This window comes from Stegodyphus dumicola, chromosome 5 (genome assembly GCF_044657685.1).
Source record: "Stegodyphus dumicola isolate Sdum_Otavi_A_Nest chromosome 5, ASM4465768v1".
Lineage (NCBI taxonomy): Eukaryota > Metazoa > Arthropoda > Arachnida > Araneae > Eresidae > Stegodyphus > Stegodyphus dumicola.
In genome coordinates this window covers 200509797-200532090 of record NC_140772.1, presented here as the reverse complement: position 1 = coordinate 200532090, position 22294 = coordinate 200509797, and the positions used below count along the sequence as shown (strand labels likewise).

Here is a 22294-nt window from a genome sequence, read left to right as displayed (position 1 = left end):
ATTCTGCTCGGTTACGTAATGTGAAGTCAAGCATGCCGTCTTAGGTTAGCTTGGAGATATAGGTATATGGGTATAGTGGTTTTAGCAGCAGTTAATGTGTTTTCATTTTAGTGTGTAAGGTTTTATTTTAAATTTAATTTAATAATTTTTAACCTTATTATTTCACTTTTTCCACTTCCAACATTTACTTCAGAAGGGTGCAAATGAAGAAGATTTTGCTTTAGTATAATAAAAAAATGTTCGCAGTTAGGTTAAAAGGTATAGCGGATAGTAATCGGCAACATTGATACGCGTATGATTTATAGAATTACGTATTTAAGCGCAGATTATTTATTTATACGGAATTTTGCGTTATCGGTCCACTTTTATTGCTTTACTGTTTTTCTAATTAATTTAAAAATTAATTCTAAAATTTAACTATTTACGAAATTTTAAAATTCATTTTAAAATTAATTTTTTAAAAATAATTATATTAGGTACGAGGATGGATCCAAAAAGAAGGTTTCAAGGGTAATAAAAGATTATCTATTAACAATAGACAGGAAATACAAAAGGGGAATTACGAGGCTTTTTACCTGTTATTTACCCACGCAATCCTTAGATCTGCTTAGGAGTTTAGTTTGAACTCAGGACCAATATTTTTAACCCGTTTTGGTAGAAATCACGTCCCTGCCCTTTGAGCCAATTCTCAGTGGCTGTTTTCACATAGAATCTCATTCCAGATAAATGTTCCTTCAATTTCGGTAAAAGGAAATCGTCACTGGGTGCTATATCTGGGCTATATATTGGGGGTAACTCCAGACTTCCCAGACTAGAAGAGAAACACGCTAATGTGACAGTCAAAATCGTAAAAACAACCTTGTATTTAGCGTAAGTATATTGAAACACTCAATCGATTTCGAGGGCAGCTAAAGGCATCATCAGGAGAAAGAAATACCTAGAAAGAAGGAAATAAAGGGGAAGGAGTCTCAGAAACACGTGGTCCTTATCAGCACTGCACGTGGTTATAACTGGATTTTTAATTAGAGTTTCACTGGCCGCCTACCTTTACTGAGCCAGGCTATCTGATCAAGCAAGAAAAATTAGCGAAGTTAAAAATAGGGAGCGAGGGGCAAATGCACCTTCACGCTCAAAATCTGAACTTCAAATAATGGAAAGCTTAGACTCTATAATTGACCGAGCTATTGCGAAGAGCAATGTTGCCGGTTCCAGAATTAAAGCCCAAGGGCACTTGACATAAATAAATCCGGACGTGGAGAAAATCTCAGATGAGAAAACGGAGATAAGGGGAAGAAGAGAAGTACCAAAAGGAGCAAGACAATCCAATCGGACAAGTTCGCAAAACGTGACGAGCGATCATAACTTTCAAGGAGGACCCAAGGCAATGGAAATCAATGACAACAATATACACTACAGCAATAGTTCCAATGAGAAGATACACTACAGCAATAGTTCCAATAACAAATTCAAATACAATTAATCAACATCAATCAGTAGTGCTAAATACAACACAATACAAAACAACTATACAACACAATTTAAGCAACCACTGAACGGATTTTATACATTCTGGTAGTACCAAACGCGAGGAGGTAACGCCATCTATCGGCAAAAATAACTGAATTAAGATAGTAGAATTTTAAAGGCATTAGGAAGGACTGGATTGGACTTCAAATCATTAACTAAGCCTGCTAAATCTTTGTGAATATGAAAAGCCTCAAGAAAATCCAATTCACCTATGGAAGAAGCCTTTTGGATAATTTTTTGCAGACCCAAAGTCAAAATTATGGTTAAATGCCCAACTATGATACGCTATTGAAGACTTGTTAATTTCGCCTTTTCTGACATAAGATTCATGTTTCTTGATACGAAACTTCAACGCTCTTTTTGTTTGGCCAATATATCTTAAACCACACTGACACGATATACTATAAATTCCCCTAGAATTCAAGACAGAAACGCAATCTTTTAGAATCCAAGCGTGAATTTTATTAATAGGGGAGAAACCGACTTGAAAATTGAATTTCTGGAGAATCCGTATAATTTTATAGCTAACTGAAGGATAAAATGGAAGCACGACAAGGTACTTAATATTATTCTAACAGTGGAATGTCTTCTTTGATGGGAATCTGAAAATTTTTTAACGGCTTTATCAATAATCACGGGAGGAAATCCACGATCAATCGCAACTGCTCTCAAATAATTAAGTTCATTGGTAAGCAAAGATTCAGAGGAACAAACTTTAAGCGTGCGGAGTACATAATAGTAAAAAGAAGCCATTTTTTGCTTAACAGGGTGGCATGACTTGGCATGGCGTGGTAAACAAACTGCAAAGGGTTTACGGTACACAGTGGTGCTAAAATCAATTTCATTGCGGATTATAAGAATATCAAGGAAGGGGAGGGAATTGTTGGATTCAATTTCAAGAGTGAATTGAATGGCTGGATCAATTGAATTCATAATAGATAGAATCTCGGATAAATCCTCTATATAACCGTCAAAAAGTGCGAAAGTGTCTTCAACATACCGAATCCAAAGACGAAAAGATAGTTTATCAAATAATTTCATCTCAAAATAGTTCATATAAATGTCAGCAAGTACCGGACTGAAAGGATTACCCATAGCCAATCCTTCAACTTGACGAAAATATGCATTTTGGAAAACAAAGTGGGTTTGACTGAGAGAAACTTTAGTAAGCGAAACCAACTCATTAATTTCAGTATGTGTGAAGTGAAATTCCCGAAGCCTAGTTTCAAGACAATTTAGTGCTCCTTCGACCGGAACATTAGTAAACAGTGATTTGACATCAAATGAAACCATAATGGAACGAAGTGGAGAAATATTTTTAAGTTTATCAATGACTTCAACAGAATTTTTTTACAGTGTGAATTTATTTTCTCCAGATGAGGAGGGACCTTTAGCTGCCCTCGAAATCGATTGAGTGTTTCAATATACTTACGCTAAATACAAGGTTGTTTTTACGATTTTGATTTCCTGACTTCCCACTTAAACGTTTGCAGCAATTCTTGAGTTTGGCAAGCAGTATGGGGCAGGGCGTTGTCATGCATGAGGATGACATCATCACTCAACATGCCAGGGCACTTGCATTAGATGGCTTCACTTAACCTTTTCAAAGTGGTACAATAACGATCGGCATTAAGATCGCTCCAGATATTCGATCAGGATAACGAATCACGGCTTTAACGCCCCTAAGCGAGACCTCTTTTCTAAAAGCCTATTTATTTCAATCGTTCTGACGCGTCTGCGAACTTACGCTACCTACCCTCACAAACGCTACTAGAGAACTAGTGCCATCTGTCTACACTCTGGGGGAAAAGTATTCTCTCCACAATAATTAATTTTCAAATGTTGATTCTAGTAATCTTTTTTTTTTTTTTTTTTGGATCCACCGACATATTTTCACATGCCTTCGTGGTGTTACGAGAAGCACGCTCGATGCGTTATTCAGGAGGTCCCAGAGTTCGAATCTCGGCGAGGGCATTGCGCATTTTTTACGTTCCTGCATCGATATAACCTAATGCACGCACAGCGTTCTTAGTAAAAATTTTATCTCTTACAAAAAAAAAAAAAAAAAAAAAAAAAAAAAAAAAAAAAAACTATTCTATCTCTGTTTGTTTCATATTCTTCAACAACAGTTTTTCAATTAGATTCGCAATCTTGTAAAACTGATGATACCTTTTTTGATGAGCACCTTTCAGTTATAAGGTATTTCTCCCGTTTTCTTAGTATGCCTTCGTGGTGTAATGGTCAGCACGCTCAGCGCGTATTCGAGAGGTCCATGGTTCGAAAGCCGGCGAGAGCAATGCTAATTTTTTATGCCACCATGCTTCGAAAATACCGAATAAATCTACAGTACCGTGCAAACTAAAAAAGGTGGTGGATAATGATTCTCCACCACCAGGATTTTGGTGATTGGGTCCCGTAATACCATGCTGCTCTCTAAAAGGGAGAGTACATAAGGTATTTCATCCGCCTTCTAAGCATGCCTTCAGCACGCTCAGCGCGTATTCGAGAGGTCCGCGGTTCGAGTCTCGCGAGGGCATTACTCATTTTTCATGTCTCCTGCTTCAAAATAACCTAATGACTCCACACAGTTCAAGGACTTTTCTTAGAATTTTCTGTACTTTTCTAGATTCGATTGATGATGGCATGTCATCATTTCTTCGGGCAGTTTCTGCAATCCTTTTAACACTGTGAGAGACAGTTTGTATACGCCTTGTTTCAACATTGTTGTGAACTAACACGTATTCTAGAAATGAATGTCCATAACTTCCCTAAATGATGTCTAAAAACATTAGCAATAGTTTGCAATTACTTTAAGGTTTCTTACATATAAAAGTCACAATTTGTAAAACAATTTTAACTGATTTTAAAAGATTAACCTCCTGCCATGACTATAATATGCGTGACCTCTAGCAGTTGCTTAGACAATCGACTTGTTTATCGTCTTCGAAGTGGTTGTATTTAAAAAAAAATAATTCTGTTCGTCGTTTACTGAACGTCTTTCTGTAATGACACTTCATCCGAGCCATCATGAACTCGGGCCTTTGTATTTGGAGAGCCCAAGGAAGCCCTGACCACTATGTCACGGAATGTCCACTAACCGAAAGGTTCCATATCAGAATGACTTTCACCAGTATCAACCCATTCAGACGGTTTGTATTGAGAAAACCAGCCCTACGACAGAGAATCTAAAACATCATTAACCTGCTAATGTCATCTGGTCTTCTGGACTGGATATTGTGGCCACGAACTAAGTAAGATCTATGTCAATTTTCTTCCTGAAACCTTTCCTTGGCGTTTGTACGAGCAAATGTATGCTTTACTCTACCAGTGACAGATATTAGGATAGATATATTTGTAGAGATATTCGTTTTTTTTTTTTTTTTTTTTTTTTTTTTGAAGCAGGAGTACATGAAAAATGAGCCATGTCCTCGCGGGCACTCGAACCTGGACCTCTCAAATACAAGCCATGTGGGCTAAACGTTGCACCATGAAGGTATGCTGGAAGACCTTATATATTGTGGTATACTCTACCTTATATATAAATACCTTATAAGCCTAAATTTCGGTCCCACGAACAGGTTTTAAATTATTTAGTATATAAATACATGCCGGCAATATAAAATGTTGCCACGACCTCTGTAAATCAGTAATTATATCTTGCACGAAAATACATCATAAAAGAAATCTGACGTGGACGCCACATGACTTTCTAATAAGGCCTATTAAATTTTACATACTCTTTGCTGTACTATTTTTAATGTTTTTCCTCCAGTTGTTCGAATTTACTCCTTCGTTCCTTCGAGGCAAGTTGAAAAATCAAAAGTAAAACTGCAAATTTAGAAATTAAATATCCCGGTCAATTTTGGCTAAACGGTAATCAAACGTCTTGACCATCTTTTTTTTTCATAACCAGTATAAATCTTCCTGGTATAAAAATAGAGGTACTGCGAGACTATATTAAAAGTAGACACTTAGGAATTTTTAGAAAAACTTCAGTGGATTTTTAGAATTTTTAAACAACTCTGATTTTCTTAAGGATAACAAGTATTAGATTTAGCTTTTAAATAGAAGGAATGCAAAGAGGGCTGATATTATTTATTGGAAAAGTAATTTCATTTATTGAATAATTAAATTCCATTTACTGAATAATTCTACCTAGTTTATTCAGTAAAAGATTGAAAACTAAAATATTAACTGAAAAGAGGGACACGATTTAAACATCATGTTCTGGGCAATTTCTAGCTTTTTAAAATGCCGTTAGAATGAATTCGTCTTTTAAACTGCTCATAAAACGATTTATTAAAATTTCAAGGAGCCTTAAAATGCATATTTTATTACTCAATTGACACAGTAAAATATATATTCCAATGTTTAAACTTATTTCTTTTTTCAAACTTTGTTACATTTTTATAAAAGAGACTTTTTATTTGCTTTGCCTTGAAAAACATTGTAAAGTATTACATCAATGAATGTGAAATGTGTTCATAATTTAACTAAAACATTTTAATATACAGATCTCTGTAAATTTTAATTTCGTGGTTACGGGTATAATTCCAGGTTTATGTACTTCCAGTAATGAAAATTTCCATATAAAAATACAATATTAAGAAGAAGTCTTTAAAATATTTATTATACACAAAAATACTGCGACAAACAGAAAGGCTTTGTTCATGAAGTTTCCAAGAATGTTTTGCATTGTTAAAGATTATTCTTCGTAAGAAAGAGACCAATATTGTTGGAAATGTAATCTGAACAATGCATTTGAAATAAAGTTTAATTTTCTTTCTGGAGTGAACTGATTTCAGAAAGTGATTTAGTTTGCTAATTTAAAGCTTTATAGAAAAGCGATTTGATAATTAGAAACTGTTTTAGGTGGTGAGACGGAGCCGTGAAACGGCGATTGCAGTGCATAATGCGTGGACTGCTGAGTAAAATAATTTTCGTATCTTTTTTCCTGATACCAACAGCGATTTTCGTTTTCTTACCAACAAATGCTTTGGCTCCCATTGCTTTTAATTATCTTGGTTTGAAGGAAAGGTGCATGATTATTTTGTTTTATATGAAAATCTTTTACGTATCATTTTGTGCAAATAGAAGTAATAAAATAAATGGATACAATTTGAAACCAAATGAGAAAAAGGATTCTGATGGAAGAGATAATATTATGGATATACTAACGTTGCCGACTGGGAAAAGTATTGGAAGAAAAAACGATACTGACCTCTCTGAAGTTTCTACGGATGGTGATATGTATTATAAAGAAAGATATATCTCTCACGAAATTTCTGCTGTTAATAAAAATGAAGACATTATTGAGAAAATAGAGCGGGTGTACGAAATGAAATTTGATGAAAGTGAAGAACTAATTGATGTTGAGGCAAATGATAGCAGAACAAGCCTTTTGATAAAAAGTAGGGAAACACTTGAAGGGCGATATGCAGAATTTGCGGAGGAATATAAATCTCGTATCCAATGTTTGAATCCATTTGGGCAGGACGAGATAAGAATGAGCAGCATCACCTTTAGAAACATGAACCAGCAAGATGACGCTAATTTAATAGATCTGTGGACAGAATGTGATGAAATGGAGTCCTCTGCAGACAGTGAAATTCCTCCAAAGAATGAACATTCTGAAGCAAGCCCATTAACGACGATTAAAGAAGACATCAGACGTGAAGTTTACAATGAAGTACAGAACTTTGATGAAAATGTTATCAATTGTGAAGAATTCGAAAGTAGATCATGTCATGGATCTGCCTACACTGAATCAGAAGAAGTCGCTGGTGTAGATACTGAAAACTGTGAAGTACCTAATAATCAGGACACAGAAAATGAAACCTCCGCTATGATCGAATGTAATATCATAAGCAAGAATTCCCTTCATAAGAGTGAGAATAGCATCAACACAATTAGTGGAAGTATGCACAAACAAGAAGATAGTAATTTAGCCGACGTATTGACAGAACACTTTAGAATGGGTTCCTCTGAAACTAGTCTTACAACAAATAGTGGAAATGACTCTTTTAAAAGCGACACAGTAAAAATGAACGAAAACCTCACCCATGTGATTTCAAATATATTGCCAGATTCAGGCGGTAATGCCCTGAATGGTCACAAGAATGCGAAGAATTCAAGCCTTGAAACTTGCTATACTGCTACGCGCAACGACCTGAAGGATTCAGAGCAGAAATCACTTTTAAATATGATTTTACATGTTTGCAAAGAAAAAGGGATATGCATGAAAAGAAGGGAAGATATTACTTCTATGGGAACTTCAAATATATTGCCAGATTCAGGCAGTAATGCCCTGAATGGTCACAAGAATGCGAAGAATTCAAGCCTTGAAACTTGCTATACTGCTACGCGCAACGACCTGAAGGATTCAGAGCAGAAATCACTTTTAAATATGATTTTACATGTTTGCAAAGAAAAAGGGATATGCATGAAAAGAAGGGAAGATATTACTTCTATGGGAACTTATTTGGAAAACCTCAAGACAGCTGATACAAACGCTTATGAGCATCCTCTTGATGTTTTTCGTGTAAATATGCTAACGGATGAATATACTGAACAAAAGTTAAAAGAGACCGACAAACAAAATAGTACGGATATTTCTACCGACCAATATCTGGAACAATCTGAAACTGATTTTCCGAAAAGAGAACCTAAAGGAAATGTTTTAAAAGATTATAGTCCTTATTATGTTAACTCTGTTATTAGAAGAAATAATGTCATTCGTAAAGGAATAAAACGACATGCATTTCTTCTTCTTTCTCTGTATATCACTGGCATTTGTGTTGGACATTGCATTGAAAACTTGTTTAAGAAATGAAACATTTGTCTTTCTTATGTTTATCGTTATGCTTATCAAATATGTATAACCAGTAAATTCAAAAAAAAAAAAATCGGAAATTATATTTGAAAAAATGTTTTTTGCAAGAAATAAGTTAATAAGTTTTGTTGTACAGTTTTAATATTTAATGTTGTTTCCTCAAGACACTTTGAATACTTTTTTCAAAATTAGAAATAGTTCGGAATAAAATCGTATATTAAGATTTGTTCGAGAATGTTTTTTACTTATTTTTGTGTCTTGTTCTGTAGAACCTAGAGTTCCATTTAATTTATCTTTAATAAAAACTCTGCATATAGGGTTTTCACTATTTCTCATTGAATTCAGTAATACCCACTTAACGTATGTAAACATTTCGGTCAATCATAAGTATGAGAAATGTGAAATAATTTATTTAAAAACATTTGATAAAGATCTTCGGCTGGTATTGTAAATACTAATTTAAAAATAAATGTGTTATGTTTAAGAAACGAATTTCATAGATTCTTGAGAAATTGAAATATATTGCATATATTTCTACATATTAGGGACAAAATAAAACTATCATTTACATAGATAAAGCTATTGCTCTTTCGTTTAATATGTATTTTTGTTTATTTTACGTGGATTAAAAGCGGTGAAGAAATATTATATAATAATTATTTACAACTTCCAGGATTCTAATTTTTAATAAAACTTTATACGCATGCATTTAGTTATAAGACATCATGTGTGCAAATCTAAATTCAAATTATATTTAGATTTTAAACGAATTTTCGCTCACTTTGTGAAAGATGCCCTTAGAAGGTTTTTTAAAAAACCTTTTCCTGAAAGCTTGAATTCAACGAATTGCACAGCTTATGTCTGCAAATTTAAATCTCCGTTATTTGAAGAACGTAAATAAAAGAAATTTAAGTTAAACAATTTAAATGAATTCTTATTTTGAAACTACAATATGGCGTTAACAAAAAATAATGCAAAAATGCGTACTCTGTTTGCTATTATATTTTAATTGGAGCCCAAACTTTCTGACTATAAATTTCTTTCGAGCATCCAACATATTGGGCTTAAACATACAAAATTAATTTCTTCGAAAGCAGACGAACTCATAAGCAAAAAAGAAAAAAGCTTCTTACTATGCATAAGAACTTAAATATCCTCGCCTGAGATAAAGTGAAAGCATACGCGAAACTTTGTATAATTAAACATAACATAATGTTTCAAATACATCAAATTTGCATTCATGTTTTATTTTCTGGTAATCCTAGATGTGTTTCTCCACAAATTCATTCTGTTTTGGAAAAAATATCGTGTTCATCCGAACCCTTCTTTTTAAAGTAAGGATACTTCTCAGCCGCAAGGGTTGCAAATAAATTCAGAAAACGATTTCAATTGGAGTACTGTTGCGAAGTCCTATAATAAGGCACGCTGCACTCAGTTTTACCCTTTCCAGTTTTTGAAGATTTGTATCCGAGGATACATGATAGGTTTGTTATCCATATTCAAGAATCGGTCTTATAAGTCAGTTAAAAGTTGTCCTTAGGTTTTTGGCATCAGTAGAATCCAGAAATAAATTTCAAAATATCTAGTCCCTTTCTAGCCTTAGATACCAGTAAAACCATGTGCTTATTACAAGTGATTTCAGAGTCATGGATAAAACCAAGGTATTAAGGATTCCTGTCGCAATGCAAGATGTGACCATTTAGGATAATTTTCGGATTCTTACTATATAGACGTCTGTTTGTAGTAAACATCCCAGTTATAGAGTGAAGAGGATGAAAGCTAAGTTTGGGATCAACAGTAAATCCCAAATTGAATTGCTTATACTGGATTCGATATTGTCAATGTTTGGACAACTACAGCAAAGTACAATGTCGTCAGCAAATAAACCAATTGCGCAATCACGAGTAATAACGGATTCCATCTCGGGAAAGTATAATGCAAAGACGATGGGACTCAATAGAATAAAAATTTTGTTGCGACCTCTAGCTTCCACTATTTCGGCTGACCTTCTTCTATTCCTCATGGTCGCAGTTTCTTTTTAATTTTCATCGCACTTCGTCATTTTCAAGAATTCACTTACATCGCGGATTTGGATGCAGCTGTCCACTTGTTCCAATACCGTTGCGTTCTGTATGGGATTGTTTTTTCCTGCGCCTTTCGTTGTCCTTCTTCTTTAACCTGACTTGGGCTCTTACTCGAGTGGTCGTGACGTCTGCTAACTATTTGTTCTTCTCTCTGAATCCCTGTTACCTTTTTTTTGAACTTTTCCTGCTCTCTTTGACCTCTCCTCCTCGTTTGTAGCTTTTCTTTTGGAAATTATATCAAATTTTGGATTTTTGGCCTCTTTACTTCAGTGAAAATCTTAGTTTTGCTCTAGGCGGTTCCTTTAGACTTAGATGTATCTTCTGCGCCCACCGGTGATGATAAATTGTTACATAACTGCGGATGATTGTTACTGTATCTCTATCTACCCGCTGTGCAGTATTTTACTGTGGTCGAGAAGGAAACCAATTGTTCACTTACGTATTTGTCGAATTATTATCCACCAATTTCTTTTAATTCGAGCGCCATTTCTAGAGTCATTAGATTATTTGGAAGCAGAAGACATGAAAAATGAGCAATGCCGTCGCAGGGACTCGCACGTGGATCTCTCGAATACGCGCCTAGTGTGCTACCGTTAAGGCACGAAGGTATGCTGGAAGGAGGGAGAAAATACACATAAAGTGTGCAATGCTCCCGTCGGGTCTGGAATCCAGGACCTCTCGAATACGCATCGAATATGCTTCCAATAACACCAAGAAGGCATGCGGAAAGAAGGAAGAAAATACCTTACAAGGTTTATGAACAAGCAACTAAAGGTGAGGCAAAACTTCTAACATTTAGAGGAGATTTTAAAGCAATCTGCAGCTGAAGATTCAGACAGATAATGCAAAATATGAAGCTGAAAAAAGATTGGAAAAAATAACTGATAAAAATCAGTGTGTGTTAATAAAAAGGATCGCATTGTACAGAGAAGCTATCCATTTTTATCTGAGTTATTAAGCGAAATAGATGTATGCAGAAAGCGACATAGATACAATTAATCTTACTGATTTCTTTCTAATTTTACTATAGTGGTTAATTGCTCCGTTTTGCAATGAAAATGGCCCCTTGTTGAATTTTCGGATTTCGTTAAAATTTGGTATTATTTTTTCATAGTAATGCGATTAATATTTACTGCACACTGAAGGATTAAAATGGTAAAGTTAATTATGTTTAGTACATTAACAATTAGTCTTTTACCTTACCTTGTAAGAGCGGAACTGTCAGTTGCAAACATAGCAGCACATTTCATCACATGAGAAGCCATGAAAGGCGTAAGACTATTTTCGGGACCCATCATAGAGGTTAAAATTGTTAAGAATTGCGCAGCGGTTTCCCGTGAAGCTTTGTTTGGATGCCTAGTGAATAAAAATGCAGTTAAAAAATCTTATGTGAATATCAAAACAAAGAAGTGCTGTTTTCGTTACTTCACGAAATATATACGTTAATTCACGAAATATATTACCTGAAGGTAGAAATTTTTAATTCCTAATATTTACCTCAAGTCCTCACTTTCTACAAATCTTTGGAATGAGAGTTTATTCAAGAAGTAAATCTATATTTTTTTTCAGTTATATTGAGTTGTAGCACGTCTGAGAATTATTAATAGATAGCGTTTAGAGAAAGCTGGATGAGTTTTAAATATAAATCATATGATTTCCGGAAACAACACTAAAATCATTTTGGTGAATATTTTAGCAGTTAGTCATAAAGTTAAAGTAACTGAGAGAATAGTTTGCAAAGAGTATAAATCCAAATAAGATTCAGAAATACCCGAGCCATCAGCTCTAAAGTATTCAGGTAGATTCAATAGGTGTGCGTTGAACTAAATGCATATCAAGAGAAAAAATGGAAATAATTTCTTATATATTAACATGAGATGTTACTATATTTCACATTTTATTCTGGAAGTGAGAACTTAACATAAGCAATAGGAAGTTAATATTAATTCTAATTGACTAATAATTAAAATCCCCCAAAGAAACCTTTAACTGCACAATATTTAGGTTCAGCTGAAAAAAGCTATAATGTCTAACAAACAAACAAACAAAAAGGGTAAATTTATATTACGCCCAAAGGGGCTTTTTGTTAACGTTTTGTGTACTACCTTTATTTATTAAATATCATGCTCTTCGTACTTAAGCCAGTAAATTAAGTTCAACAGCAATATTGCAAAATAATTTAAAAAGAGCATTTCCTTAGAATTTCCGATACAATCTCGAGCGCTGGGAATAAAAATGTTTTTTTTTATTTTTTGTACAGTATTGCCATTGCTCACTTTAAAATCATTCAGTTTCTTAATCAAAAACTCATAAATGATTTACAAAATATGAAATAGATAATAAAACAAATTCCAAATTTCAAATTTGCGCTTCCAGATGCCCATATTGGGGTGGAGACGTACGTTATTCAAAATTTGATGGCTAAGTACCGTTATTTTATCACAGCGCAAGAAACATACATACATTTATGCAGATTCACTTTTATTTAACTTCTTTAAGTATAATACTGGGCGATAATATTTGATGACAACAATTTGAAAAGCGAAACGCCACGAGATGTCAAAACGAAATTAATAGCCCTTCTGGGCTAACGTCCTTCGAGCTAAAAATAAATAATTTTAAAACTGCACTTATTCGGAGTGATTCTAAAGTTCTTAAACTGTAGGGAAAAGGATAAGTAAAAGGGAAATACTGGGTGTATTGTAAGCAAATGCTTCTGAAATTCATATACATAATTCAAGAGCTTCTCTTGATCACGACGTGAAGCTTACAATGTATAAAAATGTAGCGTACAATGTCTAGAAATGAAGCGTACAATGTACAAAATGTATAGTATTTGGCAGTATATAAAGTAAAAATAATCCAGCCTATGCATACTCTAAATTTTAATAATTTTGGAGGTCTTGTTTTCAAACTTATTAGCATCTATTTGATGTAGCATTACAGAATTTATTTACTTGAATCATATCTTGCTCTGAAATATGTATACATATTAATATTAAAAAGTAAAATCTCTTTGAAGAATGTAGAAAAGATATTTGATATGTATAGCATTTACTAAATGTAGTCAGTCACAAGATTTGGTACTTTGCCGTTTCGCCAGCGCAAATCTCGCCAAGCAGACTTTATTGGCGACAACACACAGTATACCTATGAAAAATGTTTACAAATGTTAGTTGTAAGAATTTTTTATTTTCAAGGTCTAAATATTTTAATGCGGTTTAAAATTTTGTAAAAAGCCAATAAATAAGGACAATCAATTTGTAAAAAGACATTAATTTAAGAATTTGCTTTGCTTTCATGGTACAACATACTGATTCGCAGGTTCACATCATGTGACCTCAAGTCCTTAGGACATAAAATTGAATTATCTGGTAAAAATTCTATGCAATTGTATGCCAGTATCGAAAGAAACAATCAGTCTGATAAGAAATGGCTGCGACTTGTTTTAAGAATGAGGAGTAAAAGGTTACCAGCCAGGATATTCCGTTTGGCATCGGTTATACCATTATTGGCGACTTTATCGCCTGCGCCGGCAAAACGGAAAAGTACCCAAGATTTCAAATTAATCGAAAACTGAAACAGCAAACTGTTTATTGTTTACATAACTGACCACTTATGCTGTGGGCAGATTTTGTCAAATTCATTAGGATGCTGTTCGTAAAATATTTTTCAAAAATGAAATTCAATATTTTAAGTTTTAAGCAGGCATGCGTTCTATTATTTCTTGCTGACATTCTGCCATATCATTATACACACTATACACGTAAACAGTGTGACATTCTGAACTGTGATTTTGCACGCAAGTGTCCATTTCGTTTATAATATTTTAACCCAATTTAGCAAAGCACATGATTTAGTAGCAATAAACCTGAACATATATCCCATTCAGCGTGAAACTGTAGATTTATTCTTGGAGACGGTAATTCTGCGACTTATATAGGAGATAATTGACTTACTTGCCTCCTTCGTTGATGAAAGCCATAGCGCATTTCTGAGGAGCAGTGTATTTCACAATCTTGAACAAGCTCTGAATAACCAAACGGAAATATGCGGCAAGGGTTCGATTTCCAGACTTGGCTAACAGAACAGCTACCACCATTCTCAGTTTCTGCAAGTCAGAATGCGCGGTTTAATATCACACAGGATTTTGTATCGTGTAAGTTCATACACTTCGAATACTTGTGTATAATAATAACGGAAAATTATTTCAACAAACCTGAGACTGAAAAACCACATTGTTTAGTTCGAATAAAAAATTATAAATTTTATTTTATTTTGATATTTACAGTCAGCTCTCCCCCCTTTTCTCATTGTGAAGCTCACTGCGTTAAAAATCCTTGCTTTCTTCGTTTTCCTTTTCACACGCTGGAAATTTGAAAGGGGAATTATGTAAACTATAGAAGATATTTGAACAACTCGAAATCATAAGCCAGAGATATTCATTCGCTAAATTCCTCATCAATCCTAATTTCGCGATTCATTATTTGGCACGCTAATTCCAACCAGCTGCAGATTCGTTTGCGATTATGCTGTGAAAATTATGATAAATCAATGTTGGTATTAAACAAAATCGTCTTGGCTGAGCACCGAATTTTATTCAGCTACTGAATAGATGGATTATACTGACAGAATGTCATTTTACCTTGTAAGGTAAATTAATTTTGTTTGCTTATACTCCTTGTTTTGAGATTGTAATCTACAAAATTAATGCATGCAAATATAATCTTATCTAATTTGCAAGAGAAGTCTAGTTATGAAATTTTGTCCTTACGTCTTAAATTGCAATTCTTTGAATTCCACTTCAAAGAAGTAATTGAAGAAAACAGAAATCTCTTCTTTCTGAGTATAAAACGTCTGATGATCGCGAGCAAGTTTCTCACGGAATGACAAGGTTATATGCTACCATTTAAACTGATTTTCCTGTGCTACCGCTATATTATGCATGTTCCTAGACATTTTTCCGTCATATGGGGAGAAAAAAATTTAATGTTGAACTATTATTTTATTGCTAATGTTCCTAAACACTTCCTTTTTATGTTTCAGAATTTATATTAATTCATTCATCCGTTTTTTATTTTACTCTTGATATAAAATTAAAAATAAAATAACTAGAAGTAGAGAAGGGATTTTCATTTAATTTATGAATTATTAATTCCTATAAGGAATTTTCTGCTCTAGTATTTATATAGAATAAAAGTTTTAATGTTCTAACTGAAATAAAGTTATGATACAATTACACGCCGAACAAGTACTAATTTTGAAGTCAAACAACAAAAATCAGCATTATATTTTCAAATTTTCACAGGACTAGTTTCTATGGTTTTACCGAACCATCGAAAGTAGTCGTGTGAAAATTTGAAAATGTAACGCTGATTTTTGTTGTTTGACTTCTAAATTAATGAAATAAAGTTCTATAACTGATAGAGCTTAATAGAAATATGTAGTGACTATTGGCTAAGTTCTTGTGCGTAAACAACAACTCCGACGAAGAGTTAAAATACCCTTTTATTTGACATCAAGATCTTTACAGACTCTTGGACGTACAGGGAGCCAACACATTTGACTTGAACTTAAAATAGAAAATGTAAAACTAAACTAAGGTCAAATAAAACTAAACAGGGACAGAGAAAAGTGGACGGAGCACCAGAACTTCGTCAGTGACTTTTACATGCATTGCTCCGCCGTACTTCTGTATCCCCTGGGTGTTCGGTTGGCCCGCATCAGAAGCCAGCCATATTTAGTCTGTTTCAGGCACATGTAACATTTCTGACCTTGCATTATTTTTGAATGTAAGCTGCACAGATTTGTTACCGCACAGTTGGCTCTTATCTAAAAATCACCGGCGTAGACTAACAGGCTAGTAGTAAGCATGGCCGTAAATTAGCCAAACTTTAACTCGTAGCGACAACTTGGTCGAAAGCTAAAGCACACTGTCTCTAACGCTCTCTGACTAACTAACTGAAGTACCTCAGAGTTCAGCTTAAATAGTAGTTTCTCCCTATTTTGCATAAAGCCTGAAACTGAAAACTCATTCTGGTAGGAAAGGGCAGGTAGAAAAATGAGGAAGGGCAGGTAGAAAAGGGTAGGTAGAAAAATGAGGAAGTAACGGAAAGTTGTCTTAACTAAAAATAACTGTTAGAAAAATAAAGTAAAACCCTACAAAGTTGAGGAAGTAATGGAAAGCTGTCTTAAAAATAACTGTTAAAAAAATAAAGTAAAACCCTACAAATGTTGAGGAAATAATGGAAAGTTGTCTTAACTAAAAGTAACTGTTAGAAAAATAAAGTAAAACCCTACGAAGTTGACGAAGCAATAGAAAGCTGTCTTATTTAAAAATAACTGTTAGAAAAATAAACCCTACAAAGTTAGTAGTAAATTTCTGTAATTTCTCTAAATTTTGGAATTTTGTGAAAATGTACTGTAAACATCAAAGAGGTGTCTAGACACTGTAATAAAGGTTGTTTTAGTAATCAGCTGAATGCAACAATAAAAGTGGTGTTAACGATAAAAGAACACATGCTCATCATTGAGCACAGTTAATGAAAAACACGTACTGATCTGTTTGCTCAAGGTTTTAAGAATGGAAGTGTCTTTGAAGAACCTTCAGCAATGGAAACGTGATGACGAAATACTCTGTAGCGAAAGGCAGTCTACTGTTTATTAACAGGAGTAAATTTAGTTATTTAGTGTGAGAATTATATGCATTTCCTGGGCCAATTTTACTTTGGCCATCTTGTTGTGGATGAGATTAAAAATGTTCCTGTAAAATACATCATAACTATTCCCATCCAAAATGAGGCAGTTGTACCGTTCGTTTAAAAAAATGTGGCTCGTTACTCCACAAGACATTTCCTAAGTCATGCACCATCTATTTGCATTTCAGAAAAAAAAAAAAAAAAAAAAAAAAAAAAAAAAATTAGAATTTCTAATTTTTATCAACAAGCAATTTCTTTAGTGTGGAAACTCATACATAATGGAAAATTTTAATCTTTTACTATATTAATTTTTTGGCTTGATATACTCATTACGAAAATACTTTTAATCATTTCTTGAAGCTTATACATTCATCATCTCCTACTCCACAGAGACAGTTCTAACATTCGCGAATGAATGAAGTAATAACTAATTTGTTACCTCTTCTTTCTCTCACTGCTAATGATCTATTATTGTGAAATTCTCAACCCATACGTTTAAATTTGTTCTTTTATGGAATTTTGTTTACTTCAATCGCTATATGTTTAGAAATACTATACTAGCATTATCGTTTTGTAAACACCAAAATCCTACTATCAAAGCATATTTAGGTAAAAGTTCAAGAATATTTAGGTTAGTTCATTCTCTTCATAATGGCGAATCATTTTGGATATCTCTAACATCCACCAAAACATAAATGAAAGAAGTGAAGTTATAAATTTTATGAATTTCGAATACCAGATTTGTCCTGCTTGAAATAATTTTAATAATTCTTTTAATAATGTTAATAATATTATTTTACTTTGAGAAATTTAAACTCAATGTTTCAAAGAGTATTTAGAATAAATTTGATTTAATGAAATGCTTATCTAAGTATAGGCCTTTAAACATTTTCTCTTTTATTGTGACCATGCTTTACTTAACTGTAAAATTTACACGTTATTTGTTATTTTTAATTTGTTTGTTATAATAAAGAAGCTGTGCATTGGTTTAATATGTTAGCACTTTCAATTTCTGGCTTTCATCCTGCAAAAACAGTGCACTTGCTACTGATAATAATTGATTTTTGTCGCCTTTTATTTGATTTTTTACGTTTTTGATATGTTCGTTCACTTTATTAATGAATTTAGAAAATATTCAAAAATATTTCCTTCACTAACATTTAAGATCACAATTTTTCTTTCTCTTCCTTGGAAGTAATTTATTATTTTTCTTATTAATAAATATTTATTTCTAACTATGCAGCTTCAGCGCAAGTTTTAGGGTTTTTTTTGCATAATTTTTACCTTTTAATTCATTATTTGAATACATATATATGTAAGATAAAAAAATATAAAATCAAACTTCTAAATTTAATTGGCTATAAACTCTTTTATTTTTTTATTTAATTTGAGAACAGCTCTTTCTTAAAACTCCTTCTCTATGTTAATTGTGTCCGCCGTAAACATCGCGGAGAAAACAACTCAAGGCGAAAACATCGTGGTGCAAAGCATCGTGGCAGAAAATAAAGCAAAGAGAAAACATCGAATTTCTAAAATATAGTGGTCGAAAATAAAGCGGTCCGAAAACTTTGCAGTTTAAAAACATTCTCGTCAAAAATATCGTGATAAAAGATAGAGTACCTACAAATCATCGCATGACGATAACATTGCAGACATGCTTTAATAATTGTAAAAGGATACTCGCATAATGATTTGTGAGCGCAAGATGGAAAGAAGGATAATTTTTACTTTCATATTTTTTATTAACTGATAAATATTTGCTAAAAATGTAATATGGAAACTTAAGCATAGAAAACTAACGCAACTTATAGGACCTAATAGGATTTTAAACTGACATTGTTAACAAACAAAGGTCATTAAGAAATTATATTTTTATAAAGTTTTACAGGTAATATTTCATGAAAAGTATAATCTAAAAAGAAAGATAAGTAACTGCATAACCTTATCTTTGAAAAAAATTGCTAAGTTAATTATGAGATTTATTTTCTTCCCTTTTGCTAATCTGATACTCTTATAGTGAAAATTATTTCTTGTTTTGTTTAAATTTCTTGTTCATTTTTTAAAATTTATTAGTTAATAAAAAATATGAAAGTAAATGTTACCATTCTTTCTATCTTGCGCTCACAAATCATTATACGAATATCCATTTATAATTATTAAAGACTTAAAAACGCATGTCTGCGATGTTATTGTCATGCAATTATTTGTAGATATTTTATTTTTTACCACGATATTTTCGATGACGATGTTTTTAAACTGCGAAGTTTTTGAACCGCTTTCTTTTCGACGAAGACATTTTGTACCACGATGTTTTAGAACTGGGATGTTTTCTCTTTGTTTTATTTTCTCCCACGAAGTTTTCGCCTTGCGTTGTATTCTCCGCGACGTTTTCTCCCGCGATGTTTAAGGCGCGATGTTTTCGACTGTAACTATCTTAATAGCGCCATAAGTCTAAACTGCGTCATTCAAATTAATCATGCAATCTTATGTAACGTTTAATGCGGATACCTCTTGCCCAATCAAAGTAATTGTAAACCAAAACATTTTGACATCATCCCTTCTTCAATTGTATTACTACTGCCACACTATTTACCTTTTCGCTTACGCTTTCATCCTGTTAAGACGCTGCTGCAATCATCTATGTTCGCTTCTATCGCAATAGTATCAAAATTGTTCTGGAAATAGGCACGACTGGAGTGCTATGTGACCACAAATATGAATTTAAATAAAAGGAAAATGAATTTAATCTGGCTCGACTCGTTCCTCTTTAACATGGGTCAATGCTTTAACCATCAAGTATCTACAACATCAGTATTTCTGCGCATCTATATATCAGTGTTCTTACCATTAGGGATTTTAAAACTGTGCTTTAATTACATATACACTCTCTTACCTGGCTTGAAAGTCCTTTCCAGGCCTTTATTTTCGAAATCTTTGGTTGTAGTTATATGCTTCCAATTACAGAAGTGTTTTAAATGATGAAAATTATCATATTTCGGCGATGTCAAATTTTAAAGAAATTAACTTTCGAAAAATAACGATATCTAACTTATAACGCGGTTTCTCGGCTCGTATACTTATATTTAGTTTTACGACAAAAACTGATTATATTACTTTATTAATTATATTAAGTTTTACGGCAAAAACTGACGAGGATATTTAATTTCAAAATTTGCAATTTTTGATGTCATTATCAGTTTGTCTTGAAGTGTTCATATGGTTGAGCCATATGGTGTTCAGATCAGACTTTTTTCTTGTAGCTTGAAATTAGTGCTGTCATCTCGCGGCATTATTTTGAAGTTTGATTTGAGATTAATCTTTCGCAAACGATCCTCATAGGCGGCATAGGCATCCAGTTAAGTTGCAAGCGTTATTCACAGATATAAACTAAATAAAAGTATAATTTGATTTGCTAATATGGTAAACTTATACAAAGCGGCAAATGCACTGGTCGCCTCTGGCTCTAAAAATGCTGATGCCAAACTTTTTGTAAATATCTTTGGAGTCCGTGCCATAATTTCAGTGTGGAGAAAAAAATAAAATGTTTTCTTTACTGTTCTTATTAGAACACAGTTTGAATTTATACATAAAGGATATGAAAACGGTGTATATGACGTCCTCTTTTTAATTTTTATTTATTTATTTTGATCTCAGTAGTATTAATATAATATAATAAATAATTCTCTGACGTAAGCAATTTACATTAAGTACACTGATGATTGATTTCTATCATTTCTTTCAGGTTTACAATTGGGAAAATTTTAGTCCTTTCACAGAGTGACAGGTGTCATTATTTTCATCTTAGAAAACACATAACAAAATCTATTTTCTAGTCTTCATCTAAGCTGCGAATTACGAAATCGATTTTGATTGAAGAAATAACATTATCTTAAGTTTGTAGCAAAATTACGCCGGAGTTTAGTATTCGATGTATACTTTTTATATTATATGTCTTAAAACTTAATTAGCACTGCTAATTTATTTACGGAAAGGTAGCAAAAAAAGATGAAATATTATAAATTTTACATTTTTCTAATTTTATAATTTTATTAAAGTTTACAGCATCAGATTCTGAGGTAAATTATTAGTAGCAATTTATATCTTTTAAAAATTTAAATTAAATAAAAGTGATAGTATAACATTCTGCCAATAGATGTCGCCACTAATTACACCGTTTCTTGCAGCTGAATGCTGAAAACTGCAAGTGAGCTCTATAGAAAATTTAAATTTGGGCCTAATTTGTGTAAGTTGCGTATATTGAAAACTTAAACACTGTCACTTAATTTTTGTTACTAATAGTGGATGCAAAGATTGGTGCAATAATAACTATGCTGTAGGAAATTTTCGGTATAACGAAAAATATGGGTAATTATAAATTTTAATCATCCTTTTAAAAATTTACATTTTTCGCTTTTGGATTTCATTTCAGGAAGCTGATCCTTCATAGATTAGAAATATATCTGTTCGAGAGTATCTTTATGTGTAGCAAGCACTGAAAAGAACTCCGTCTTTCTTGCCCTACTGAATATTTTGAATAATTTTTATTCGTTTTAAAATAGAGAAAGATCTGTCTCCTATGGTATTACTCACACATATAGTTATTTTTTTTTTTATTTTTTTTTTTTCAGAATAAGGAAACGAAGACACTGTGCTTTCGATTTTTATGAACTGGTACATATTATTCTGGTTCCGCCAATTTTGCTTTCTTTTCATTAGATGAAATTATATCAGCTTATCGTCTAATTCTTCAACATCGATATCATAAAACTTATTTCAGTTATGTAATCCGATGTATTACTTAAATCTTCAGATTCTGTAAAAAAGAGGTAATATCTTGATATTTTGGGTAATTCATATCAATTTCTCTGCAAATTTTGTCACAAATGGCATAGAATATATTGCGCAAGACTTATAATTTTGGCTTTTACAAAACCTTTATATTGACCAGATGCATTTGCTACGTTGACGTTTGACGTAATTTTGACCTCTGCATCCTAAATATTAATATCTAACAAATTTAGTTCGTTCAGTATTATTGTTTTCATTGAACAGTATGCGAATATATTACTAGTAAGAAGCTAAAAACCTCATCGTACATTGTCTACGATCTAAAATTAATCAGTATGCATTATTATATCAGATGTGGAATCAAC

General features: G+C 32.8%; 1 protein-coding gene across 1 annotated transcript in view; it reads right to left on the bottom strand.

Annotated features, from left to right (window-relative positions):
- Positions 1-22294, bottom strand: part of LOC118189782 (uncharacterized) — a 107406-nt gene that overhangs the window by 21778 nt on the left and 63334 nt on the right. The window contains exons 11-12 of the mRNA XM_085817863.1: positions 14403-14554; positions 11647-11799 (exon numbers count right to left, since the gene is read on the bottom strand). Coding sequence (XP_085673989.1) covers positions 11647-11799; positions 14403-14554 — 305 coding nt within the window. The remainder of the gene's footprint in view (positions 1-11646; positions 11800-14402; positions 14555-22294) is intronic.